Source organism: Lissotriton helveticus, chromosome 5_1 (assembly GCF_964261635.1).
Source record: "Lissotriton helveticus chromosome 5_1, aLisHel1.1, whole genome shotgun sequence".
NCBI classification, from domain to species: Eukaryota; Metazoa; Chordata; class Amphibia; order Caudata; family Salamandridae; genus Lissotriton; species Lissotriton helveticus.
Window position 1 is genome coordinate 1,639,271,465 of NC_136065.1, and position 27,783 is coordinate 1,639,299,247.

The 27,783-nt window shown below is 48.9% G+C and overlaps 1 protein-coding gene across 3 annotated transcripts in view; it reads right to left on the bottom strand.

Annotated features, from left to right (window-relative positions):
* The window catches only part of LOC144755675 (X-linked retinitis pigmentosa GTPase regulator-interacting protein 1-like), a 434,709-nt gene that overhangs the window by 287,155 nt on the left and 119,771 nt on the right, over positions 1–27,783 (bottom strand). For all 3 annotated transcript variants that reach the window (XM_078644845.1, XM_078644846.1, XM_078644848.1), the window contains one exon: positions 16,038–16,345. In XM_078644845.1, the coding sequence (XP_078500971.1) occupies positions 16,038–16,345 (308 nt within the window). The remainder of the gene's footprint in view (positions 1–16,037; positions 16,346–27,783) is intronic.

Here is a 27,783-nt window from a genome sequence, read left to right on the forward strand (position 1 = left end):
GTTTCCCTCCGGGGGTAAGTGCTTTGGCTGTCATCTATTAATTTCCATGTTCACCCGGTTGTGGGTTCCTGGGCAGCTTTTCCCCCTAAATTTCAGACACTACCGTCCTTGCAGGGCTCTCATCAATCAGAGGTGGGCACGCGTGACTGTGGAAAAGAAAGAAGATGGGGAAACCTCTAAAAGCTTCCGATTTGGTGGGAAACCTAGATACTGCTTCAACGTCAGCACGCATAGCAAAAAAAACACGCTGCCCAAGTGAAATCTGCATCGCCAAGAGCAGATCGCAGATTTCAGTTTTGCCACGGGTTAGGGCTGGCAACAAGTCCACTGAGCTCAAAAGAAGATTTATCTGAAACTGATAAGGAAAGAGAGCTTGAAGGGGCAGGTGCTCCTCAGGAGATGGTGGTAGAAAGTGATGACTCTGGGGTGGACTCCCCTACAGGCATGGAAGCGCAAAAAGAGAACAATGAGAGCAATAAAATTACTGATTGTAAGAAGAAGGGGAATGAGGTCAAAAACAATCCAGTACTGGCAGGCACATTGAACACTACCACAAATCAAATCAAAAGAGTATCCACTATTCACAAAAGGGAAATCAGAGCCATCAATCAATCAATTCGGTATTTGTGAAGCGTGATACTCACTCGAGAGGGTCTCAAGGCGCTGGTGGGGGGGGGGGGGGGGGGGGGGGGAATCGTGCAGCTCCGTCTCACCCAAAAGCCAGGTCTTGAGGCTCTTACTGAAGGCTTGCAGAGAGGGTTAATGTCAGGTGTTGAGCCGGAGTTCCTTCCAGGTCTTTGCAGCGATGTAGGAGTAGATTCTTCCACCTATGCTGGCTCTGCGGAAGCAGGGGATTTTGGCACGGGGAGGTCGGGGGAGCGGAGGCTTCTGTTGGGTGCGTAGGAGACTCTTTCATTGAGGTATTAAGGTCCTGTGTTGTGGAGGGATTAGTGGGCGTGAGTGAGTAGCTTCAAGGTCACTCTCTTCTCAATGGGGAGCCAGTAGAGGTTTTGTAGGTGCTGGGTGATGTTGTCTTGTCGTGGGATGCTGAGGTTGAGTCTGGAAGCAGTATTCCGGATGGTCTGGAGTTTTTGGCAGGGATTTGTTGATTTTAGCATAGAGGGCATTTTCGTAGTCCAGTCTGCTGGTTATGAGTGTGTGGGTGACGATCTTTCTGGATTCGGGGGATTCATTTGAAAGTCTTGTGGAGGATGCGGAGGGTGTTGAAGCATGTGGCGGCGACAGCGTTGATCTGTCAGGTCATGGAGAGGGAGGAGTTGAGTATGATGCCCAGGTTGCGGGCATGGTACATGGGTGTGGGGGGATTGCCAAGGGCAGTGGGCCACCATGTGTTGTCCAATGCGGAGGGGGTGGGTCTGAGCACGAGGACTGCTCTCTTCTCCAAGTTGAGCTTCAGGAAGCTGCTACTCATCCAGGATTCAACATCTTTCATTCCTACCTGGAAGCTGACCCTTGTGGTGTCATGTTCCTTTGTGAGGGAGAGGATGAGCTGAGTGTCATTGTCGTAGGATACTATGCTGAGTCCCTGCTGTCTGACGATGGCGGCAAGGGGGGCCATGTAGATGTTGAAGAGCGTAGGGCTGAGTGACGATCCTGGGGGTACTCTGCAGCTGATCTCTGTGGTTTCGGAGAGGAAGGGTGGGAGTCTGATGCTTTTAGTTTGCCCGGTGAGGAAGGACCTAATCTAGTCGAGGGTGGTTCCCTGAAAGCTAGCGTTGTGGAGTCTGGCAGTAATTGTGCGGTGGAGACAGAGTCAAAGGCTGCAAAGAGGTCTAGTAGGATGAGAACCACTGTGTGGCCCTGGTCAAGGAGTGTGCTGATGCTGTCTGTGGTGGCTAGGAGGGCGGTCTCGGTGCTGTGGTTGTTGCGTAATGCGGATTTGGAGGAGTCGAGGATGGAGTTAGCTTCAATGAAGTTTGTGAGCTGGATGTTTATGATCTTCTCAGTGACTTTAGCTGTGAAGGGGACGAGAGTGATGGTTCTGTAGTTTTTGAGGTTGGTCGCGTCTGTGGAGGGCTTCTTGAGGAGAGGTTTGACTTCTGCACATTTCAGGAATGTGTCGGTGTTGAAGGTGGAGTTGCATCGTAGTTCAGGTAATATGGCGGCAGAGGCTCTGTGGAACATGTGAGGCAGGCCAGGATATGTGGGCACTCCTGAGTGAATGCTCTTCATGGTTGTGCTGGTGTCTTCTGTAGTGACCGGGGTCCAGGCAGAGATGGTAGGCTGACTGGCGTTGCTAGAGGTAGGTGTGGTTTCAGTGTCTAGTATATGTTCATCGAAGTTGTCGTAGAGGGACATGATCTTGAGATGGAAGTAGGAGCAGAGTTTGTTCCAGAGGTCCTGTGAGGGCGTGACGTATGAGACTTTGCTGGGGGATTCGGTGAATTCCTGTATGATACTGAAGAGCTCTTTCGAGTTGCTGGAGTTGGTGAGGATCTTGTCCTGGATGAAGTTAGTGGATCTGATGCATTGGTGGTGTTCTGTCATGGCATTATTGTAGCTGATCCGTGCTTTCGGGGTTTTGCTGTTTCTCCATACTTTCTTGAGACGTCAGCAGGTGCGTCTGGATTCTCGGAGGTCAGTGGTGAACCAGGTGGCTTTCGTGGCGCTGTCTGTTGGAGTTCCAGAGGAGGGCAAGCTTGTCTGCGCAGTCGGTAATAAATCTCTGGAGTTCATTGACTGCAGAGTTGAAGTCAGTTGTGGCCGGAGGGAAAGCATGGCTGTGGGTGGAGCTAAGGTGCTCTTTGATGACCTTGCTCAAGTTCCTGCGCGAGCGTGGTGTAGGTTTGTATGTGGTGGGTTTTTAGAAGGAGAATTGTACGCAGTGGTGGTCCGTCCAGAGGAGTTGCATAGTGTGGCTGAAGTGGATGTTGTTTCCTCCTGCAAAGATGGGGTAGAGATTGTGTACTGTCTTGTGGGTGGGGGTGGTGACTAGCTGCTTCAGTCCTATGTTGGTGAGAATGGCCAGGAGGGCAGTAGAGTTGGGGTTGCTGAGGTTGTCGAGGTGAAAATTCAGGATTTCCGAGCAGTACGTAATCCATGGAGGCAATGGCGTGGGGCGCAATGAGGTTAGAGATGGTTGCGGCGAACATGGTTCGTGGTCCGGGAGGTCTGTAGGCGAGAGTGCCGCACAGGGTCATTCTGGGGTGGGTCTAGATCTGGAAATGGAGATTTTCAGTGGGTGACGAGGAGTCGCTTGTGCTGGATGTAGTGAGTCGGAGGGAGTTCTTGTGTACGATGGTGAGTCAAACTCCTGGGTGGTTGACGTGGTCCTTTTTCTGGATCTTGTATCACCATCAGTTCACCTGGAAATATTTCAGACCCCTGAAATCAGTGTGCCAGTAGCCTTGCAAGCTTCTACTCGAGGTGCACCCTTGGGGTCGCCTCAGTCTCAGGGCATTGATCCTCAGCAATCTTGGGCTCCAAGCATAGGCCCCAGCTCATAAACAATCTCACAAGAGTAGCCTCAGACAGCAGCACCAGCTCAGCCCCAGAAGATACAACATTAGAATGTGCAGGTTAATGTAAGGGCCACTGCACAGTGTGATATAAAACAATGCTTAATGCCATCTTGGATGAAATTAGAGAACTTAAATCCTTGCACATAATTGAAATAGCAGCCGTGCACCAGAAGTTAACTAAAATCAAGGGAGGGTTGGCAAAATTTCCAGAACGACTGCAGGAAGCCGAATCTCGAATTTCACAGCTGGAAGATCAAGTCAGCTCAATGCAGGATCAAGTCAGCCAATTCAGGAAGCAAAAATCCTCACTGGACTATAAAACAGAAGAGCTGGGAAATCACTTGCCCTAATCTAGGCTTGTATGGAGTTCCGGAGGGCCCTGAGGTCGTGAAAGTGGTCCTTCAATGGGTGATATCTTTCAATAAGACACATGTTCTGCCAGAATAGTCAGGAGATTTGACAATCACGAGCACATCAGGTTGCGGCTCCACCGTTCCCAAAATAGAAACTGCCAGGCACTATATTGGTGAACTTCGCAGACTATCGCATTAAAGAGTGCACACTAGCCAAGGCCATTGAGAAGAATCAGTTTTCAGCTTCTGAAATAGCTCACTGACATATCAGATATGTCAGCTGCGGCAGCCCACAGTGGAAAGGAATTTGTTAAGATATTGTATTTGTTCAAGCAACAATTGTGCAACAATCAATCCCGCCTTCTCCAGCTGATCCAGAACCAAGCAGCTAGGCTGGTTTTTCGCCAGCCCAGAACAAGCTCAGCGCGGTCCCTCCTGAAGCGATTGCACTGGCTCCCTGTGATCCAGCGCTGCCTCTTCAAGTTGGGCTGCCTCACTCATCAAGCCCTCGCTCAGCAAGGCCCGGCATTCATATCCTGCCGCCTTGATCGATACATTCCATCTCGAGCCCTCCTTTCGTCGAGCTCCAACTTGCTATCGACATGCCCGTTTAAACGGAAAAGACTGGGTGGACTGAGATTTTCTTCCCAAGCTCCCGTTCTTTGGAACTCGTTGCCCCCAGGCCTTCGTCTCATCCCCTCTTATCTCAATTTCAGAAAGGCGCTGAAGACTTGGTTCTTTTCTCAAGCCTTTGCTTAGCTGTTTCTCTCTTTTGCCCAGGACATTAACTGGCAGTCTCTCCTCTGCTATCCAAAGCACCAAGAAGCCGTTGGTGTACGTGCGCATAATAAATTTCTTTTTTCATTTCATTTCATTTCAATCAAAGTTAAGAGTCTTGGTCAAAGGGCAGTTTCAAATGGTTACTAATCTAGTTGAAGCTCAGGGGTTCCTGCAAAATATTTCGAATTAAGGGGCCGATTTGGATCGCGGACGGACCTGCATCCGTCCGCGACCCCCGAGGTGGAGGGAACGTCCGCAGGGGCTGCGGCGTTCCCTTCATTGCAATTACATCCTCAATATTTAACATTGCGGCGGGTGCTGCTTGAAGCAGCACCCACCGCAAGGTTAAATATGCATGCTTCGCATTTGCATGCACAAAGCGGCAGGCACCGCGCGGTTCATTCCGCTTTGTGCATGCAAATGCAGGGGGGTACCATAGGTACCCCCATGTGCATCCCCCACCCCGCCTTCACCCCTGGGGGCCCGCAACGGGCCCCCAAAGAGAACACCGTATGCCTTTCCACGGCGGAGAAGCCGCCGCGGAAAGGCATGTGTTCTTTCCCATCCTAATTTGTCTGGCGGTGTCTGTTAGACACCGCCAGCCATAATAGAGCTTTTCCGCCGCGGTCGTAAGGCGACCACGGCGGAAAAGCGGCGGACGGTCTTCCTGACCCCCCAGCCATCCTAATCTGGCGGGGGTCTTTGAAGGCTCCGCAGCGGTTTTTCCGTATCCTCCGGGCCGGCGGACACTTCCGCCGGCCTGGAGGATGCGGAAAAACCGCAATCCTAATCGGCCCCTAAGTGTTAAATATGTATCCTAGGGTGAGTGCCATTTTGAGTGCTGAATTAGACCAATGAAGTTGATGATGCAGATGAGGCGTTGTGAGTAGGGGGAGGCGGGCCAAATGTTCACAGAGGTGCAACAACATCACACCCAGGGAAGGTGAACGCCACAGTGAGAGGGGTATTGTGGGCTATTCCCTTCTTGTAGGGGTTTTGCGAGTTTTGTTGGGGGGCACTGGGTGGTCTTAGGTTTGGGGGATTCATGGGTGGCTGGGAGGATGTATAGCAAAAAAGAGCAGAATCATGTTGGATTATGAGTTGTTAGCAAATTATTATATAGTCAAGACACAATCTAGAGAACGTTTCACTGTAATGGGTCTTAAAGCCACATGTATTTCCTAAAATGTTAATGGAGTGTCTAATAAGCAGAAGCACAGAGGGTTAATTGGATGGCTGGCCTCCTTTTTCCCTAAGTTCTATTTCTACAGGAGAAGTCGCCATAAAAGCAGTTTCCTGAAACTTTTCATCTCGAAGCATTATTGAAACGTGTATTTTGCCTCAGCTGGGTTGACTGTCATGGGTGTAGCAGGGGAAACATCCTTTACAACGCAACTTTTACCACGCAGTGCCTTTACGACGCAACTTTTACAACGCAAACCATTACAACGCATTGCGCTGGGGGGCGCTTTAGGATAGGGAATAGATTTAATTTACTATCCAACACCTTCCCTACTATCCACGGGGACTGGAGTTGGAATAGTCAATTAAACTATTCACTATCCAGTGCCCCAAAGCACTATGCGTTGTAAAGGTATTCATTGTAAATACCGCGTTGTAAAGGCATGCGTGGTAAAAGCATGCGTTGTAAAGTCATACATCCTTGTAGCAGTGTACCTACGTAAAAAAGTTGACTGTTGGTCTCTCAATTTATTAGGGATCCTCAAGGTAGGTGGATTTGGTTGAAGGTTAATGTAAATGCAATTCCTTAAATGTGATTAATTATTATACCCCGGTTATTAAAGAACCAGATTCAATAAAGCAGATCCACGGTGAGGCTATGGAAGCAGAGGACCTAATAATTATAGGGGGTGATTTTAATTTTATTCATGACTTGACCTGGGATACATTCAATAAAAATAAAACTTCAATTAAAGCCCCAAACCAAAAACGTGGTAGATGCGTTGAAGCAGGATTTCCAATGAATTGACCCATGGCATAGAGATAATTTAAGAATTGAACAATATACTTTTGCATCACTTTCATGCAGCTTCTTTTTTTTACAATTTCTTAATCTGTCACTCCCTTAAATGGGGGAGATCATATATTTGGGCTGTCTTTTCTTGGACCATTCTATGGCCACTATTGTTGTGGAGTTGGATGCATTTATTAAAGGGGAGAGGTTCAGGTGGCAAATGGATAGGAGCCTTCTTGGCAATCACGAGGGGTTAAAGGATATGAGAACATTCAGGGGAGAGTTTTTTCTTGTGATCAAGGGTTCTGCATCACTGTTTTTTGTCTGGGGAGCATTTAACTCACGACACAATAGATGTACACCCTGCAATTATTTTAAGCAATTTCAATCTTTGGCAAAGTCAATTTGCACCTTAGGAGATGTATAACGTTACAACCAGCAATATTAAATGCATTTAACCCAACATATAAATCTCAAGAACAAAATTGTTATATATCACAAATTTATTTACATACTAAAAAGATTATGAACGATCCAGAGCAACTGTAGATGACAGTAAATAAGTGATAGATTCAGAAAAAGGGGGTGCTCAAGTGAATTGAAAGGAACAATTTGAAAGAATAGATGCAGAATGGATTAACACAATCAAAGGGCGAAATTTGCCATTTAGAACACAGAAAGCCTACCCATACATTGTTATATACATAATTTACAATGGAAATAAGGAGGTGGGTGTAGGCTGGGATGGGGGAATAGTCGTCGACGTTTCGACCCTAACGCAATACGGGCGATTTCAAGGCCTCTGCTACGGGTCTTCTTCAGGACAGGGATGGGGGGCAGGTAAGGACTGGATCGATTGACCATGAATGGTTTATAGCGGACGTCAGGCCAATGTTGGACCACCAATATTCGATGCCTCATACATTCCAATCAATGGGAGGAGTATGTGCTTCTGACGCTTTCAGGAATGGTCCGCACTTGAAAATTAAGGAAGCAGGTGACGTGCTTCTCTCAGTCGAAGTACGAGTCAATCCTACATCCACGGTTGGCAATTTGAGCCGCGTCTCAAACGGGCTTCGAATTGGACTCGCAGGATACCTTCCTCATCTAGAAAAAACTTGAGGTTTACCATTACCGCCGAAATTCTTTTCCGTCAGCGGTCCAGTTGATCCTCCCACGCTGAACTGTAGGGGATTCTTCCCTTTTTTCAGACGCCTTAACATTGGCCTGACGTCCGCTATTAACCATTCATGGTCAATCGATCCAGTCCTTACCTGCCCCTTACGTCGACGACTATTCCCCCATCCCAGCCTACACCCACCTCCTTATTTCCATTGTAAATTATGTATATAACAATGTATGGGTAGGCTTTCTGTGTTCTAAATGGCAAATTTCGCCCTTTGATTGTGTTAATCCATTCTGCATCTATTCTTTCAAATTGTTCCTTTCAATTCACTTGAGCACCCCCTTTTTTCTGAATCTATCACTTATTTACTGTCATCTACAGTTGCTCTGGATCGTTCATAATCTTTTTAGTATGTAAATAAATTTGTGATATATAACAATTTTGTTCTTGAGATTTATATGTTGGGTTAAATGCATTTAATATTGCTGGTTGTAACGTTATACATCTCCTAAGGTGCAAATTGACTTTGCCAAAGATTGAAATTGCTTAAAATAATTGCAGGGTGTACATCTATTGTGTCGTGAGTTATATCCAGGACCGTTTTCGACATACAAATTGCTACCCAGGTCCTGTGACTAATTGGGTTAACCCCATTGATTCAATGGGGAGCATTTAAGGCTACGATCCTTGGGCAGATGATAGCTCATGTGGCTCAACAATCCAAAAGCCGTGCATGGTGAATTGACGAGCTTCTATTGGCAGTTGATGCAGCTCTCCAAAAGAGGAATAGTCCCCTATGGAGACCCAGCTGACCAAAGCTAAACACGATTTGAGAGAATTTCTTTATCTTGGATGCAATTAATACCTCAAGGGGTTTTCAACAGCAGGTGTATGAGGAAAGTCAGATGATTGTGAAATTTCTTGCCTGGTCAACGTGGGTGAAAAAGGATGTGGCATTGGTTATGGAGCTACAAAAGCCAGGGACTGGGGAAGTTGGGGAAGTTGTTTGTGACAAAGTTGAAGTGTCCAGTCTTTCTCCAGCATTATAAAAACTTGTATGAAAGCAAGTACTTCATCCCGTAGAATAGTATTTCCCAATACTTTCAGTCCATCAGGTTGCCACAGGTGGCACATGCCCAGTTAGAAAGAATGGCTCCGGATATATCTGTGTTAGAGATTCAGCAACCTCTTGTCATAATGCCATGGGGGAAGGCTTGCGGCAATGATTGTCTTCCTGTTAAGCTTTTTAAAGTATTCGCGGGTGAGCTTACACCTTCTTGATGGAGTTGTTTAATTTCATCAGGGAAGATAGGGAGGACCTTTGACTTTTAAGGAATCAATGCTCGGCAGCTTTCCATAAAAGGATAAGAATAAATGGGATGTCAACTCATATCAACCAATCAAGTTGTTGAATACTGATTACAAGCTTTTAATGGAGATATGGGCAAATCGCATTGCTCCTGCAGCTCAGGATGTTACATTTAACGAACCAACAGGGTTTGTGGCTGGTTCGGGTTATGTCAGCCAATACAGGATTTTAATACATGCACTGGACTACTTTGTGGTTAACCAGACCCTGCAGCTATAATAATGGTTGATGCAGAAAATGCATTTGACATGTCAGTTGGGATGCTCACTTTAATGGCCTGACAAGGCTTGGGTTTTCTGCTCAATTCATCACAATTTTGCAGAATCTACGTCCAGGGGCTCAAGCAAAGGTTTTTGTGAATTCTAATGTTGCAGGCGTGGTAGATATAAACAGGGAACGTGGCAGGGGTGTCCTCTGTCCTCAATTTTATTGAATTTTTTTATTGAGCCCTTGACAGCGAGGATTGGGGATATTGAGGGGATCAAGACTCTCCTAATAGTTATTTGCGGATGATATACTTCTTTACCGTAAGCCAGAAAAACAGATTATCCAAAAGCTGTTGGAGGAGTTTGTGCAGTTTAAAATGATTGGGGGATATAAAATCAACCAGAGCCAGGTATTTATAGTGATAGCCTCTCTAATCGCTCGCTCATTGAGCCTACAGAACTAGACAACATATAGAGTACCAACATACCAAGAGTGGCATAATAACATGCTCTGGATAAAAAGGTTTGAAGAGGCGTATGCAGAACGGATAGGGTGCTCAAAAGGACTTAATGCCTCGTGCCAGTTTATGGAGGCAATAGAAAAAGCAGCCCCAGAAGTAGTAGCAGTGTAGTTATTTTCATTCCGTGCGGTATTTAAAAAGGCATGATTGCACTTTGTGTGATGGCTGCTGTTATGTACGTAATGTACAATACTTATGTACTTTTTCGGATGGCTTCCATTACATTTATATCATAGGAATGATTCCTTGTTTTAACAGAGTATTTATAAGTGACTATGGAGGCTGATAACCCAATAAGGCACAAAGGCACTTCACTCTTGTATATAAATGTTTCTTATTGAATAGGCCGCCCTTTAAACTATGCTTGATTGCCAATTTTGTATATCTAGTGTGTATAACATGAACAACTTTTTATATTCCTTCTCTATGATATGTCTTCTCTTATATGTAATTGCCTTATGAATCTGCTCAATAAAATCTTTAAAATAACAAGTGAGACCCTTTCTTGGCTGAAGTAGCCTATCCTGGGCTGCAACAATCCTGCCATCTATCTCCTTAACACACAGACTCCATTTGTATAAACAATTATCAAGAAAGGCACCCCTCACAGGGGAAGCTCCCATGGGTTTCTCATGAACTGTTCTGCAGTGGTTCTCTTTTGAGCTTGACAATCAGCATCTATGCATAGAAATGGAAACCTCAGGTTCACAAAAGCTCTCCTGAGGCTGAGGAGTAACCCAAGGCGCCATGCTGTCTCCATGAAATCCAAACACTGCAATGAACCCCGAAGAACTCTGCCCACACACAGCAACATCAAGATCCTTCACTACACTGATGGCTTAATTCTACCTGAAAATCTCCACTGCTCACGACAGTCTTTGTCTCAAAACGTACCTCAGCCTCATTCAGATTTAAAGACCAGTATCGGTATTAAAAATAAAGCCAACTAAGACAGACATCCTGCTTGTCACTAACAAAATTAATCGAAATGAATCGATGCTCCACCCCCCAGCTGATATTAATACGAAATCACTCCGAATTATCCTCAACACTAAACTCTTATTGGAAGGACACATGACCAAGAAAACCAAAAGAGCATGGTTCTAACCGCCCCCTCACCCCCACTGAAGAAAGAGAAACCCTTCTTCCCTGAACATGACCTATGCACAATTCTAAAACCAAACTATTAAGGCATATTCTTAGAAAGACAAAGGGCCCGATTCACAGAAGTAATCTGAGACGAACGTCTAACTTTACTACTTTCGGTAGTCACAAAGGGCATTTACGAGTAGTAAAGTTAGAATTTTGGTCTAAGTTTAGACCAAAAGTCTAACTTAGACCAAACGTCTAACTGTATTACTACTACTGTTAAACTTGTGGTATAAGTTTAGACCAAAAGTCTAACTTGGACTAATATTCTAACTTTACTACTACTAAAATTAGACTTTTGGTCTAAGTTTAGACCACTAGTCTAACTTAGACCAAAAGTCTAACTTTACTACTCTTAAATGGTTTTTGTGAATACCGAAAGTCATAAAGTTAGACTTTCGTCTCAGATTACTTCTGTGAATCAGGCCCTAAGTTAATATTTAGATGAGAATAATTACCTGTAAAGCATATGTCTTCTTTGGGGTATGCAAAGGCAGTTTCATAATGCTTTGGTGTATCAATGACAGTAAATATCCCCACAGTCGTCGGTCCTTAACCATTCACACATTTTCTACTGAATCATTCACTTTGTCCATTGCTCCATCATTCTCACTTCCCTCCTGTCGCCTTTCCAACACCCGTCACCTCCTCTCCTCCTTAGTCATGCTCTCAAACCTCAATACCTGTTTCAGTACCTCCCTCCTTCTTGCTCTGCCCTACAGCAGTTCTGTCTGTTTCCTTCTTTATCCTCCTATCATGCATCCACCCATCTCCCTGGTCCTCACTGCCTTAGTTATGTACATCTGAAGAGGTCTGTGTGCCACCTCAAGACTGAAGATCAGCAGAGCAAGGCCTTCCATCCTTCCTGGGGTGGTTTCAGCACCAATAATAATAATAATAATAGTTCATTTGTAGAGCGCCTGGCTACCCCAAAGGTGTGTCCCCGTGCTAGAAACACGCCAGCAAGAGAGGGAGAGAAAATAGACTAATGTTTATAAAGCCAGGTTTTCAGTCCTCTGTGAAAGACTGGTTCAGATTTCTCAGCTCATAGCCAGAAAAGGAGTGTGTTCCATTTCTTGGCCGCTAGGTAGTCCATCCTAGCTTTCTTTATCCTGGGTATCTTGAGTAACTGCGCTCCTGTTGATCTTAGATGGCGGATTGTACTGGGTGGGAAAGTCATGCAGATAACTAGGGCCTTTCCCCTGTAGGCTCTTCTGACAGAAACACATGGCTTTGAAGAGAATTATTTTCCCGATTGGTAGCCAGTGGAAGAAGTCAAGAGCTTTTGTCATTGAAGTATGCCTCAGTAGATTAAGAACAAAGTGTGCCGCTGCATTTTGAATGCGCTGGAGGTGTTTCACGCAGTCCTTAGGTGCCTCCAGATATAGATCATTCCCGTAATCAAGTTGTGAGGTCACTAGAGTGTGGACTATGGTTTTCCTTACTGATACAGGGAGAATATCTAGTTTTCAGTCCTCTGTGAAAGACTGGTTCAGATTTCTCAGCTCATAGCCAGAAAAGGAGTGTGTTCCATTTCTTGGCCGCTAGGTAGCCCATCCTAGCTTTCTTTATCCTGGGTATCTTGAGTAACTGCGCTCCTGTTGATCTTAGATGGCGGATTGTACTGGGTGGGAAAGTCATGCAGATAACTAGGGCCTTTCCCCTGTAGGCTCCTATGACAGAAACACATGGCGTTGAAGAGAATTATTTTCCCGATTGGTAGCCAGTGGAAGGAGTCAAGAGCTTTTGTCATTGAAGTATGCCTCAGTAGATTAAGAACAAAGTGTGCCGCTGCATTTTGAATGCGCTGGAGGTGTTTCACGCAGTCCTTAGGTGCCTCCAGATATAGATCATTCCCGTAATCAAGTTGTGAGGTCACACCGATGACGGCGCACTTTCACGCTCGGGTCCGCTCGCTGTTGTTAAGGTTGGTGTGGGCTGGTGGTCAGGCGAGAGTGTCCTGGGACCTGCTCACACTTCCGCTCCGCCAAGGGGGCCTTGGTGCTCCAGATATGAAGCTGTACTCCCTCTGTGCACAAGCGCAGTTTCTGCACTTCTGGGCCTTCCCTACTCCTTACCAACCGCACGTTGCAGTGGAACTGGCTGTAGCGGCCCCATTACCGCTAAGTGTGGCGCTATACGGGAAGGTTTCATGCCCGTCGAAGGAGATCGACACCGTAGAGATGGTTCGCTGGGCCTGGCGTGAACTTCAGAAATCTGCGGGACTCCCATTTCTCTACGCACCGGCCGTCCCCCTGCGGGGAAACCCGATGCTGCCTTGCTTGACCGCCAGGGGTGATGTGCTTCGGATCAGAGGGGAAAGACTACACACCTTTGCTGATATATACCCTGGTGGTACGTTTGTCGAGATGAACGCGAGTGATGGTGCCCAGCCTGACTCTTTTGCAGACGCGTTGTTATACCATTCCCTTCGGGAATCCTGCAAAAAGATGGGGCCCCACTTCCCGGAGGAGCCATGCACTCTGAACGCTCTTCAAAATTTGCTGTCACGGCCCTCCCCCAAAAAGCTGGTATCGAGACTGTATAACTGCATGCAGGAGCAGTCCCCGCTAACAGTGGCCACGGCTAAACAGGCTTGGGCTGCGGACCTGGCGGACCCTTTCACGGATGAAGTATGGGAATACTGCTGTAGGCAACTCACGGCACTGTCTCCGAACTATCGACTGCGGCTCATCCATTTCAAATTTCTACACAGATATTATCGCACGCCGACACTGTTACACCGCATGGGCATCCGTGCGGATGCCTCCTGCTGGAAATGTGGAGGGGAGGACGCGTCCTTTCTCCACGTAGCTTGGAGCTGCCCCAAACTGGACACATACTGGTCGGAGGTCTTTATAGCCATTAACCAAATCATACATAGACATGATACACCGACACCGCTCCTGGGCTTATTGGGCTATGTTAAGGAAACTGAACCCTGCGACAGGAAACTGCACGCACTACTACTTCTCTATGCCAAGAGGCAGGTCGCACTGCACTGGGGCAGGAAGGCTCTTCCCTCGTTCACGGGGTGGGTCAGGGATGTGACGTACGGTCATGCTCAGCTAACACACTACTGGGAGACAATGCCCACCGCTTCCAGACCCACAGATATCTGGGACCCGTTCATACAGTGGGCTAGACAGCGGGAGGGCTCAGACACCTCGGGAGAGCCACCTGATGCGGGTGTTTCAGATGATATGGGCTGACTGTGTTCTTTGTGTGATGGAGTGATCGCTGTTCAGAGAACCTGCGCTGCTGTGGCCCTGCCCCGCTCTTACACGCGATCTGCACCTACTGCCCCATTGATCCCGCATGGGATACTGGCCCTGCCCCCGCTGTCCCTACTTTGGCCTCTAAACTTGGTGGCCAGCCCCACTCAGCATCCTCCCCCTCCCCCCCCCCCCCATTCCCCTTCTTCCACCCCCTCCGCCTGCTCGTGACAGTGTGGAGGTCTCCGCACCCCCAATCCAAATATGATTTGCCTTGTGCTCATGATGTTCCGGCATCGAGCTGCGCGGTCCAATGAATGGATGGTATGTTGAGTAATTGTCTTTATATACTGCACCGAAGTTTGTTGTTTTCGTTTTCTGTTTGTTAGTGGATTACATTGGTAGTAAACAGTGATGTTAGATGTATTCTTTTCACCTGCCGCAGCAACGGGTTGCTACCCGCTGATCGTACTGATGCGGCTTTGTTGCTTTCTAATTCACCTGCATGTCTACATCACTGTGAGAAAAGTAAGACCACTTACGTGCTGATGTTACACTGCTCAATTTCATGCTTTTACTATATTGTGTGTATTTATGGACATGCTAAACCCGGTCAGGTCCTGAATCCTGGCCTATTTCGCTGTTTTTTTTTTCGAGCATGTACACCTGATAGCGGCCTGCCTCCGGGTTGTTGGCGTGACGCAGTGTACATCTTTTGCCATTTTATTGCAGAACTCATGTCTTACAATAAAAAAAAAAAAAAAAAAAAAAAAAAAAATTTAAAAAAAAAAAAAAAAAAAAAAAAAAAGTTGTGAGGTCACTAGAGTGTGGACTATGGTTTTCCTTACTGATACAGGGAGAATATCTAGTTTTCAGTCCTCTGTGAAAGACTGGTTCAGATTTCTCAGCTCATAGCCAGAAAAGGAGTGTGTTCCATTTCTTGGCCGCTAGGTAGCCCATCCTAGCTTTCTTTATCCTGGGTATCTTGAGTAACTGCGCTCCTGTTGATCTTAGATGGCGGATTGTACTGGGTGGGAAAGTCATGCAGATAACTAGGGCCTTTCCCCTGTAGGCTCCTATGACAGAAACACATGGCTTTGAAGAGAATTATTTTCCCGATTGGTAGCCAGTGGAAGGAGTCAAGAGCTTTTGTCATTGAAGTATGCCTCAGTAGATTAAGAACAAAGTGTGCCGCTGCATTTTGAATGCGCTGGAGGCGTTTCACGCAGTCCTTAGGTGCTTCCAGATATAGGTAATTCCCGTAATCAAGTTGTGAGGTCACTAGAGTGTGGACTATGGTTTTCCTTACTGATACAGGGAGAATATCTAGTTTTTTTTAACATCTTAAGAGTGCTAAAGCATCTACCTGCCACCTTCCTGGTTTGGGACTCAAATGAGCGTTTAGGATCAAGTAACACTCCTAGGTTTTTTACCTCGGTTGTAGGTTCGGGGAAAGACCCCAGTGTCTGGGGTCACCATTTAGTTTAAGGCAGTTGTTTGACATCTATGAGGCCAGATCTTTGAGGCAGGAAGAGAACTGTAGATCTTATTCACCGAAGTCTTGTGCCAGGGTCACCACCAGCTGTGTGTCGACAGCATATGACACCATAAAGATCTTGTAATTGTCCATAATCTTAGCCAATGGTCCAATATACAAATAAAAAAGGATGGGACTCAAAATAGATCCCTGTGGCACCCCTAGATGGAGTGGCAATAAGAGTAACACCAGCTAGTCCTAGTTTAACCCTTAGTATCTCGAGCTATAATGCTGCTAACCTTATGTGTCCCAGTGCTGTGGCTGCATCAGGCTTGGCACCCTGAACCCATCCCAGCTCCTCTTCAGACTCCGGCTTGTCCTTACCTCGCTTGGCCTTCTCTGGTGTGTGGCGCTCTGCGCCGTGAGCGCGCAGTCCCGAGTCGGTCCTAGGAGGGACGTTGCCGTAGGGGCAGTGGCGGCAGCTCCCCTGCACCTGCAGCTGCCGAGTGCAGGCTGACAGCCGGTGCCGCAGAGCCTCGTTCCTCCGCTCCAGCTCGCGCACCTGATCCTGCATCTGCTCCATTGCCTCCTCTGTGGCCAGGTCCCGGCCCAACCACTGGGACCCTCCAGCTGCGGCCCCGGATCCGCCTGACTTCCGCTCGGACACCAAACGGAGCAGCTTGGTGCCCATCCTGAAGAGGAATGGAAAAATACTTAATTTCTAGTGAACCTCAAAGGTTCACCTGATGGAGGATAACCCATTACTCAAAAAGAAAAATACAAAGAGGAGACAGTCAGGACAAGTGCATCCCACCTCAACTGTCTTTCTTGGCTGACCTGCAAAATCTTAAAAATCTCCCATCTGCCCTATTTATAGTGTATGCACGGCTCTCGCAAGATGCAAAGTGGAAAGCTGTTCTCAATCAATCAGATGGTCATTTTGAGTTTGGAACATGCTGGTTATCTGTGAAAAATCCACCTAATTTAGAGTGTAGGCTACCCTTTCTTTTAATAGTGGATGTTACTCTTTTAAGAGAGTATGCAACCCTTTTAATAGTGTATACTGTCCTTTTAGGAGTATATGTTAACCATTTAGAGTGTATGCTACCCTTTTAAGAGTGTATGCTACCCTTTTAAGAGTGTATGCTACCCTTCGAGAGTGTATGCTACCCTTTTAGGGGTGTATGCTACCCTTTTAAGAGTGTATGCTACCCTTTGAGAGTGTATACTACCCTTTTAAGAGTGTATGCTACCCTTTTAAGTGTGTATGCTACCCTTTTAAGAGTGTATGCTACCCTTTTAAGAGTGTATGCTACCCTGTTTGAGTTTATGCTACCATTTTAAGAGTGTATGCTACCCTTTTGAGAGTGTATGCTGCCCTTTTAAAGTGTATGCTACCCTATTAAGAGTGTATGCTACCATTTTGAGAGTGTATGCTACCCTTTTTATTGTAGATACTACCATGTTAGTATCTGCTACCCTTTTAAGAGTGTATGCTACACTTTTAGAGTGTATGCTACCTTTTAGAGTGTATACTACCCTTTTAAAGTGTGTACTACCCTTTTAAGAGTGTATGCTACCCTGTTAAGAGTGTATGCTACCCTTTTATAGTTTATGCTGCCCTTTTAAAGTGTATGCTACCCTTTCAGGAGTGTATGCTACCCTTTTGAGAGTGTATGCTACCCCTTTAAGGCGTTTGCTACCCTTTTAAGTGTATGCTACCATTTTGAGATTGTATGCTACCCTTTTAATTGTATATGCTACCATTTTAGTGTCTGCTACCCTTTTCTTTTTTTGTTCAAGGTGTTTTTATTGGCATTTAAAATAAAAGAAAATGCGACAATCCCGCACAAATTCCCACGCAGGGGCAAAGACTGGAGCAGAGTCATCTATAAGGCCCATAACCCAAGGACGTCACCATGGAGTCAGGCCCCAACAGGCCTCAGGCTTTAGGGGAGCAAGGTGGCTCAGCTCGTTCCCCACCCATATGGGTAAGTAATAGTACCCCTGCCCCTTAGCAAAAAGTAGCACCGCTGCCAGTTATAGAGTCCGTAGGATAATGTCAAATCAAAGGCTACTGCAGGCGGTGTCAGCTTAATGTTCTTGTGCCGGGGTGCCTTAGTAACAAGCACTAACAAAATGTAAGATAACAAATAAACGGGACACCCTCCCTCCCCCCTCCCCAGTGGTGGTAGCAATACCCCATTGATGGGACCAAGTCAAGGAGCGAACAACAATCACATTTGGAACAGATGGAGAGCCCGGACACTGGGGGGACAGACCGCAGACGGAAGGCCTATGGAAAGAAATTTAACCACTGGACCCCAGCGAAATTCGAAGTTCTTAAAGTCATCCCGAAAGATGTCAGCCATCTTTTCCAAGCACAGCAACCTCCACATGCGCGCATGCCAAAGTGAGATAGCGGGAGCCTCCCTCTTCTTCCACGCCGCGGCCAATGTTAGCTTGGCCGCCCCAACACAGAGCCACAATATTTTCTTATCTGCCTTGGTTTGGTGTTCAAGTTCCGGATCCCGAAGACCCAGCAAAATATGGGCCATCGAGTCAGAAACAGGGTAACCTGAAATCTCCTTGATGTGGGACAAGATCTCTTCCCAAAAAGGACGGATGACGGGGCAGTCCCACCAGAAGTGCTGGAAATCCCCCAAATAGCCCACAACCCCTCCAACACCTATCGGAAGAGCCCGGGAAAATCTGCTTCAATTTAGCCGGGTGGAGGTACCAGTCCATCCTAGTTTTAAGATGCGCCTCCCGGAGTTCCACCGAGTGGTTGTGCTTAGTTATATCGGACCATAAATGCGACCACTCCGCTTCAGAAATTTCCCGATCGAGTAGCCCCTCCCACATGGACATATAACGGGGTGAGGTGGCGGTGGACAGGAGAAGCCCACAGATGAAAGAAATGACTCCTCGCATTGAGGAGGTCCTAGACAAAAAGGCCTCGAAGGTCGTAAGAGGTCTAGTAGCCGAGTCTCTCACTTGAGGGGACAGCGCCCAGTGGAGCAGTTGGGCATGATGGTATCTTTCGGACTCTTGGACCCCATAATCCCTACCACAATTAGCAAAGGTGAGGGGAGCAGAGCCGTGGAATAGGTGCGTAAGTGCCAAGCATCCCCCTCCTTCCAAGCCGCAAAGGGGCCCTAAGTCAACGCTGGTGGGAAAGCGGGGTTGAAGTGAATGGGTGTAAAAGGAGAGGGAAACGTCATCCACCTCTCATCTCTAGAGACCGAGTCCCAGACCTTCAGGGTAGTGCTAGTGGGGTGCTAATATAGGCATTCTTGGGCCTATCGCATTTGGGTTTCCACACCAAGTCCCAGATTGTCCTCCCAGTCACACTCCTGTCCATGTGTAGCCAATGTTTCTCTGATTCGCGCTGGGTCCACTCTACTAACACACACAGCTGTGCCGCCTTATAGTATAATTGAACGTCGGGCAGTCCCACCCCCCCCCTCTCGTCTAGGCCGCCGCAGGGTGGCAAAGGCGAAGCGAGCCCGGCCTCCTTGCCATATAAAACGCAGCATCAGCGTTTTAATGCGCTGGAAAAAGTCTCCTCCAGGGTCGATAGGGAGTGCCTGAAAGAGGTACAGCAGCTTGGGAAGAAGGGACATTTTAATCGCATGTATCCTTCCCAACCAGGATATGAACATCGGCTTCCACCTGACCAAATCCGCCTGGATCTTCGCAATTAGGGGGGGGGGGAAGTTGGCCGAGTAGAGCTTCCCGATCGTGGGTGTCAAGTGCACCCCCAGATATTGGATGGAAGAACTGGCCCATCGCAGTGGCGTGAGCGGCTTAAGGTGAAGTACTTCTGACGGGGGGATATTAATACCAAGGACATAGGATTTGTCGTAGTTGACCTTGAAGCCTGCTACGCTCTCAAAGCGGTCTAGTGTCTCCTGCATGTAGGTGAGAGAGTGGGCCGGGTCTGAAAGGGAAAGCAGGACATCATCAGCGAAGAGGGTAATCTTGTGTGATTCCCCGGTGAACGGAAGTCCCCGAACGTCAGGGTTCTCCCTCACTGCAAGTGCCAATGGTTCAATGCACAAAGCGAACAGCATGGGCGACGGAGGACACCCCTGCCTAGTACCCCGAGTGTGCGCAAAGAAGGAGGACAGTTGCCCATTTACTGCCACTCTCGATCGGTGAGAGCTATAGTTCGCTCTAATCATCGTTAAGAATTTAGAGGAGAAGCCGAATGCCGACAGAGTCTGGAATAAGAACCGCCAATCCACCCTATCGAACGCCTTTTCGGCGTCGAGGCCCACCAGGACCGCTGGTATGTTAAACTTGTTGGCCTTCTCAATCAGGTGCACCACCCTCCTGGTGCTGTCGTGGGTTTGGCGCCCTTTGATGAATCCGGATTGATCCGGGTGGATGAGTGCCGGCATTAACTCATTGAGCCTGCCTGCAATGATGGAGGAGTACAACTTGGCGTCCAGGTTAAGCAGGGCAATCGGTCTGTATGAGGCACAATTTGAAGGATCCTTAACCACCTTGGGGCTGACTGATATCAATGCTTCAGCCATGGTTCAGACGTCACCCCCTCCTCTGCCATGCTGTTAAAAAGGCGCACTAGGAAAGCACAGAGTTCAGAGGCGAAGGTTTTATAAAAGATGGCCGTAATGCCATCCGACCCTGGAGCCTTATGGGGCTTCAGGTTCTTGATGGCCGCCAGCACCTCCTCTCTGGTGAAGGGAGCAGAGAGCGATTCGTTCCATTCTGCCGACACCTGGGGCAGCGGTAACGTCCGTAGGTACTCTGTTTGTGCGGCAAAGTCTAGAAAGTTCCCCGTGTAGAGTGATTTGTAGTAGTCCCCAAAGAGGCTGGCCTTGGCCTCGTCCTGATGTGTCAAGACCCCTGTAGCGTCTCGGATACCTCTGATGTACTCCCGCTCCCTCTTGTCACGGAGATGCCAGGCAAGATGCTTCCCCACTTTATTCCCCTGGGAGCACGAAAGTCGCCTGAGTTTCAGCAACGTGTGTTCCGCCCTGTTGTTATAGTGGGCCCGGAGCTTACCCCTGACTGCTGTCAGCTGCCTCAGGGACAATCTAGAGGGGGTGTTCTTATGTGTCTGTTCTAAAGCGGAGAGTTCCGCCTCTAACTTTTCTCGTTCGCTCCTCCGTAGTCTGTAAAGGGCCGCGTTCAGTGCTAGGCAACTCCCGCGGATGGACGCCTTGAAGGCATCCCATGTGTTAAAAACCGAAGTGTCGTCCGTGTCATTAAGCTCGAAGAACTCGATATCTTTCCGGAGCGCGGTACAGGAGGTCTTGTCTTGGACCAACGAGGCCGGGAAATACCATTTGCGCTGGGACCTGTTGGCCGCTCCCCAGTGGAGCCATATAGTGAGCAGACTGTGGTCAGAGACCAATAGCGGGAAAATGTTGGCCTCGCGCAGGTCCCCGCGGAGGGATTGACTCAGGAAGAGGTGGTCCAGCCGGGAGTAAGAGTGGTGTACATGAGAGAAATGGGTATAGTCCCTAGTTTGCGAATAGAGGGAGCACCATCCGTCAATAAGGCCCATGTCCGCGATCATCTGCTGAATATCGGTGGAGAACAAGCCAGCGTCAGACCTCTGCTGGTGAGAGCTATCCATATCTCTCTGCCATACGAGGTTAAAGTCCCCCATAACAACCAGCGGCCCCTCCGCAAAATCTACAACTCTCCTCAGGAGAGCCTGCAGGAACCCATTCTGGCCCACATTGGGAGCATACAAGACCAGAAAAGAGCAGAGCCTACCACGCAACAAGCCCTTGACCATGATCCAACGGCCCTCTTTATAGCTCTGAATTCTCAGGGGTTGGAAGTGCAGGGCTGCACGAAACATGAGAGCAACCCCCGTGTGCTTCATGGGGACAGAGGACCTGTATATAAGAGGAAATTGTTTGTGCTTAAGGCGAGATTCCTCTGCCCTGGATAAATGGGTTTCCTGGAGGCCCACAATGTCCAACTGGTGATCAAGGATGTATTTCCAAACCTTCTGGCGTTTCTGGGGAGAATTCAGCCCCTTCACGTTCCATGATCCCAAAGTGAGCGGCATCATCCCCAGATCCACCGACCCTGCACATTCTGGGGGGGGGTTCCCTCGTTCCCCACCGTTCCAGACACTCCAGACTCCACACAGCCAGTCCTCAGTCACCCATCCAGTGCAATCGGCCCGCAACCACTCAATCGCAGGAGACCTCCCCTCCTCGCCTCCTCCATCCGCCCCCCACAGCCCCATATACACACCACCCCTCCTATGTAAGCTACGTAATCCAGCTGTTGAAAGTTGCAAGTAAAAGATCCCACGCTACCACCACTGCCCCCCCCTTCCACCCTCCCGTCTCCCCTTCCCCAACTCCACCCACCCTCCAAAAATCCTAAGATCAACTGGCTAGAACACAATAAGACAAAAGGAAAGTCCCCAAGAGGAGTTCGACAGACAGGCCGTAAAGGTCGGGGGTGATGACACCAGTCGATTTCCCACCCAGCCCCGTAGTGGGCTTGTCTCTCAAGAAAGAACATAGAGTACGCGTGGTACCTGTTGGAGGTGACCCCCTCCGACGCCAATAGTCCTTGCCCCTAGGGCCTTACGAAGCTGTAGAACCGTCCTCCGTCGTAGCTTCAGTCACCAGTGCAACAGAGGACACCGCTGCCCTTCTCTCCTGAAGACTAGCAGATGGATTGGGCCTCCCCGTCGTCGCGGGCCGGCCCACTCTCTGCCAGGGTGGGGATCTTCGATGTCGCCTCGGGGACGTGCCCCCCCCCGGTCCGGCGTCAGCACCCTCTAGGCCCAGAATGTCCATGGCTGCCGTGAGGGAACGAACCTGTACCAGCTTATTCTGCCATCGAAAGATTAGGCGAAAGGGGTGCCCCCATGAGTAGGCCACGCCCTGTTCTGCAGGTGAGCAGTGACAGGTCTAAATTCACGTCGCTTCAGTAGAGTAGATGCCGCCAGGTCCTGGAACAGCTGAGGGCGATGTTCACGGAACTGTAGGGGGTTGAAGTCACGTGCCTTCCGAAGAATCCGTTCTTTTAATTGGAAGTCATGGATGCAGACCAGGATATCAGGGGGTGGCGCTTTTGGACCTCGCGGCAAACCCACTCGGTGTATTCTGTCCATACGGATCTCCTGCAGGTCCTCCTCATTCAGTACGTGTTTGAAGAGGGCCTCTACATACTCCCTCAAGTCCGAACCTTCACCCTTCCAAGGGACCGCTCGTATCCTGATGTTGTTGCACCGGGACCTGTCCTCCAGGTCCTCAGAATGGGCTTGGAGATCTAGGTTCTGTTCCGTTAGCCTGATGACGTCCTGCTGGAGCTGATGTACGTCCTCCGCCATCCCCAGGTCATGCTCCTCGAGAGTAGCCACACGTTCCCCTATGCTATCCACGTCTCTCTGCACTTCTCGCAGATCCGACGCCAACTGGGAGCGCAGCTCCGAGATGTCCTCTTTAATGGCCTTGAAGACGTCGATCATGAAAGCCTTGGTGGCAGGTTCCTCATTCGCATCCCGGTGCGGTGATTTGTTGGCCCCCGGGGACACCGATGGCGGCACTCCTTTTGGCAATCCCTCCTTGCCGGGCTTGTCCTTCATCAGCCTAGTCACTGGCATGTTGCTTGTCTTTATTCCTTGCTTACTAGGTTCCCAGGAGGCAAAGGGTAGCCCCGCGGTCGCTCCGGTCTGCTCCGCCGGCCGCCCCACAGACCCGGTAAGTCTTCTGCCCGCTCAGCCGCACTTCCCGCAGCACCGCTTCGGTAGGCAGCAGGGGGGAGCATTGCAGGGACCCTACGATTCTCTCGACCCCCAGGATGGTCCCCCAGTGGGGTCAGCGGGCCACCTCTTCGCTGGCTTTCCCGCCCCTGCCTCCTTACGCCAGCCGTCGTCCCAGGCGGGCGTACCAGTTCTAGGCTGACACAAGCAGGCCTCTCCACTCGGCCGATTTATCTGACTGGCCACCGGTACTCTCCCCTCCGCCAGCTTCCACCGTCCGGGCCGAGCTCTCCCTTCAGGGTCAGGCCTCACGGGGCGCAGAGTGGGCTATCGTGGGCCCCGCTGCCCGACTCACAGTGCACCTAGTGATCTGCGACCACCTCGTTGCTTCTCCACCTCTTTACTCCCGGGGCTCCTCCACCTCCGCCGGTGCCTCCACTGCTACCTGCCCCCCGTGTCCGGTCAGGCAGTAGGGACCCACCAGAAGCAATACTGCACCAGGCCACAGGTCAGCCCTTCCTAGGCCGCTACTCCGATGCACGCAGGCCCTCTACTGTCCCCGGGCCTAATATGGATTCGCAGCATTTCGACGGCTGCCCAGACAGATCACAGCCCCCACGTCCACCTACTGCGTGCTGACTCCTCCACCGCTCCTGCCGCCCCCCAACTTTGTTGCCTCGGCCTGTGGGCGAGATCCGCAGTCGTGCCACCCGATGGCCACCAGGTCTTCTCAAACAGTCAGCCTCCAGAGGCCTCAGTTTCAGGTGGGTGGTGCTGCCCAGCCGTTTCGCCGCACCCCGAGCCTCTCTACGCGAGCCCCGGTGCAGTTCTCTCCGTACGAGGCCCTAAAGCTCCGGCCTTAGGTGGGGGTGGGGGTGGGGGGGGACGCAGCCCCACCGCTGCTTCTCCCCTCGGCTCTGTCCACTCCGCTTCAGTGCAGCCCTCACCTCCGCCAAAACAACGGCAGTGCTGTCTCTCGTCGTGCGGACCCCAGGCTCCGGTCCAGAGGCGGCCCTCTCGAGCAGTTGGCCTCCACAGGCCTAGAAGCCTCGGTCTCAGGTGGATGGCGCCGCTCGGTTTCTGCGACGCACCTCGGGTCTCCCCACTCTAGGTCTGGTGCCGCACTCGTCGCAGTAGACCCAGAAGCTCCGGCGTCAGCTGGGGTGCTGCCCTACCGCCGCGTCTCCCCTCGGCACTAAATCAATTTCAGGGCAGCACTCACCACCACTGTAGCGTCTGCACTGTTTTCTCGTATTGTGCGGACCTCAGGCTTCGGTCCAGGGGCCTCCGCTGTATGCCCCTCGTGTTTCCTGTTCTCGTCGTGCCGGGTCTCCTGTCGTCTCGGCCCCGCTGGTGCCCGGGCCTCCCCGCGCCCTGGCTCCGACCACGGGAAATACTAGGGCTGCGGCGAATAAAAACACACCAGTCGCTTCCCTGCAGCAGAGGCCACCCCGGCGAGGCAGAATTACGGGTGGAAGCGGGCCCTAAAGGGATGCTAAACAAAGCTGATGATTTTGGCGCCGGAGGGACTCAAAGACACGTCTTACTCCATCGCCATCTTGCCACGCCCCCCTCTGCTACCCTTTTAAGAGTCCATGCTACACTTTTAGGGTGTGTGTTACCACTTTATAGTCAATGCTACCCTTTTTAGAGTGTATGCTATCCTTTTGAGAGTAAATGCCACCCTTCTAACAGTGTGGGCTACCTTTTTGAAAGTGTACGCTACCCTTTTAATAGTGTATGCTACTCTTTTGAGAGTGTACGCTACCGTTTTAGTGTATGCTACCCTTTTCAGAGTATATGCCACCCCTTTAGAGTCAATGCTACCCTTTTAAGAGTGTATGCTATCCTTTTGGGAGTGTATGATACCCTTTTAACAGTGTATGCTACCCTTTTAATAGTGTATGCTACCCTTTTGAGAGTGTATGCTACCCTTTTAGTGTATGCTATCCTTTTCAGAGTGTATGCTACCCTTTTAGAGTATATGCTCGGCTTTTTGAGTCACTGCTACCCTTTTAAGAGTGCATGCTGCCCTTTTGAGAGTCTATGCTACCGTTTTAAGAGTGTATGCTACCGTTTTAAAAGTGTATGGCACCCCCTTTGATAGTGTATGCTACCTTTTTGAAAGTGCATGCTACCCTTTTAATAGTGTATGCTACCCTTTTGAGAGTGTATACTACCCTTTTAGGCTATGCTACCCTTTTAGTGTATGCTACCCTTTTAAGACAGTATGCTACCCTTTTAGAGTGTATGATACCCTCTTAAGTGTATGTGCTACCCTTTTGAAAGTGTATGCTACCCTTTTAAGAGGGTATGCTACCCTTTTGAGAGTGTATGTTAAACTTTAAATATGTCAGTTGGGGCTCCTGCCAATGATTTGCAAACGCCCTGTGTGAGTCAAACTTTAAACAACCTTCTGAGTTTTTCAGATTTGCTTTTGACTTGGCATCTGCCTCATCAAGGGGGACGAGTCAACAATGCCAGATCCAGGACTTGTTCTTGCATTGGCTAAACTCTTAACCCCTAGTCCTCATTCCACTATTTTTTCTGTAGGTTTTCCTTTATCGTTCTGTAGTCATGAAGGTGCCATGTGTTGCATTATAAAAAGTAGTTAAATATATAAAATGGTCGTCTCACTACTTTGATAGAAAGTGCATCCAAAAAAAAGGTGCAGTTAGGTGCTGCATGGCACTCTTTGGAGCTCTTTGGGTACTAATAGGTGCAACTGGGCACTGCAGGGGTGCCTCCCCTGCTAAAAGAGGAAAAATACAATGATAATAAAAGCATTTTATTATCAGTCTATTTTTGGCTAACCGCTGATGACGTGAGTCTTCAGCAGGGCGGGCGGGCCAGGCAACCTTGTTGGACAGGAATGGCAGGGGGAGGAGTTGTGGGCACTTTTAAGTGGGCATGTCTGTTTGGCTGGCTGTTCTAGGCTGGCCAAACACGCATGCACAGTTAAGTTTCTCCAACCCAGATGTGCTGCACAGCCGGGTTGGAAAAACACTCAGGCTCCAATGCACTGTCTGAACAGCAAACAAAACTGCTCAGACCAACCCCAGCGCTTCTCTCATGCTGGAAATAGTATTCCCAGTACAAGAAAAGCACTGGGATTTTGCATCCAGGAGCCTGAGTAGTCAGAGTCCAGGATCCAAGGAGAGAAGCAAGGCGGCGGCCGTCGAAGTGGCAGGTGAGTGTAATTTTAATTATTTCTAGTTGTGCTTTTTATTTTGGTTGTATTCCCCCAACCCGCCACTAAGCAATCATAGCAGCCACCACTGGGGCACTGCTTGGTAATACGTGGTGCTGGTGCATCACATGCATAGGCACTGGAAAGCGATTGTCTTTAGGCCCTGCTCTTGCTAGACTGCACTGGCTGCCTGTGAGTGAAAGGCTCTTTTTTAAAGCAATGTGTCATTGTCATTGAATTATTAACAAAAAAAGTCTCGTTATTTCCATTCTCTGGTTATGCTCTATTCTCCCAGACGAAATTTAAGGTCAGCAGGAGCTTATCTGGTCTGTATTCCTGCTGTAAAAAGAGCATGGTTTGGGGGCTGCTGTTTCAGTCTCTTGGCATCTAAAATGTGGAATTCTCTGCCCTTTTCTCTCAGACAGGAAAAAACTTAAACTAGCGTTTCCTAAAAACTTAAAAACATGGGGGTATATTTTCAAGCCATTGCCACCGGTGCATCACTTTTTTTGATGCTCCGGTGGGGTAGCGCCATTTTCAATATTTACAATGTGGCACATAGCCACTTAGTGCAGCTTAACGCCACCTTGTAAATATGCCCCTTTCTGCCGCAGTTTTCTGCGGCAAGGGGGCGTGCAATGGGTGTTGCTGTGGGCATTCCACCCCAATGCCCATAGCTTTATGACGCTGCCTCAGATTTACAAGGAGATGCAAATACATGGCAGCGCCAAAAAATAAGGCGTTAGAATGGCGCATGAGGAAAAAATGCTTTTATTTCTCCTTGATTTTGCTTTTTCTATGGTTTCGGCATTCTGTAGAAAGAATTGAAAGAGCAAAAAGCCATTAACCCCTTGCATGCCCATGACGGCCCCCGGCCACCATGAGTCACGGTGGGCGTCTGCTCACGATGGCCGGAGGCCGTCCGAATCCCGCACTAAATGTAAATTGCCCGAACATTTGAGGAGCATGCAAGGGGTTAATGATTGTTTATGTGTAGGAAGGGATACCCTTCTGCACATAAACAATCATTAAATACTGAAAATGTGCTACTTCATTCTGCAGCACACATAGAAGTAGCAGATAGCCATTATGGATTGTTTATGTGCATGAGGGGACACCTTCCTGCACATAAACAATAATTTCCTGCAATGCAGGCACCCTTGCACCATGATGCAAGTGTGCCTGCGTTGGCAGAAGGCAGCCAATTTTACCGCCAGCAGTTGGGAAAA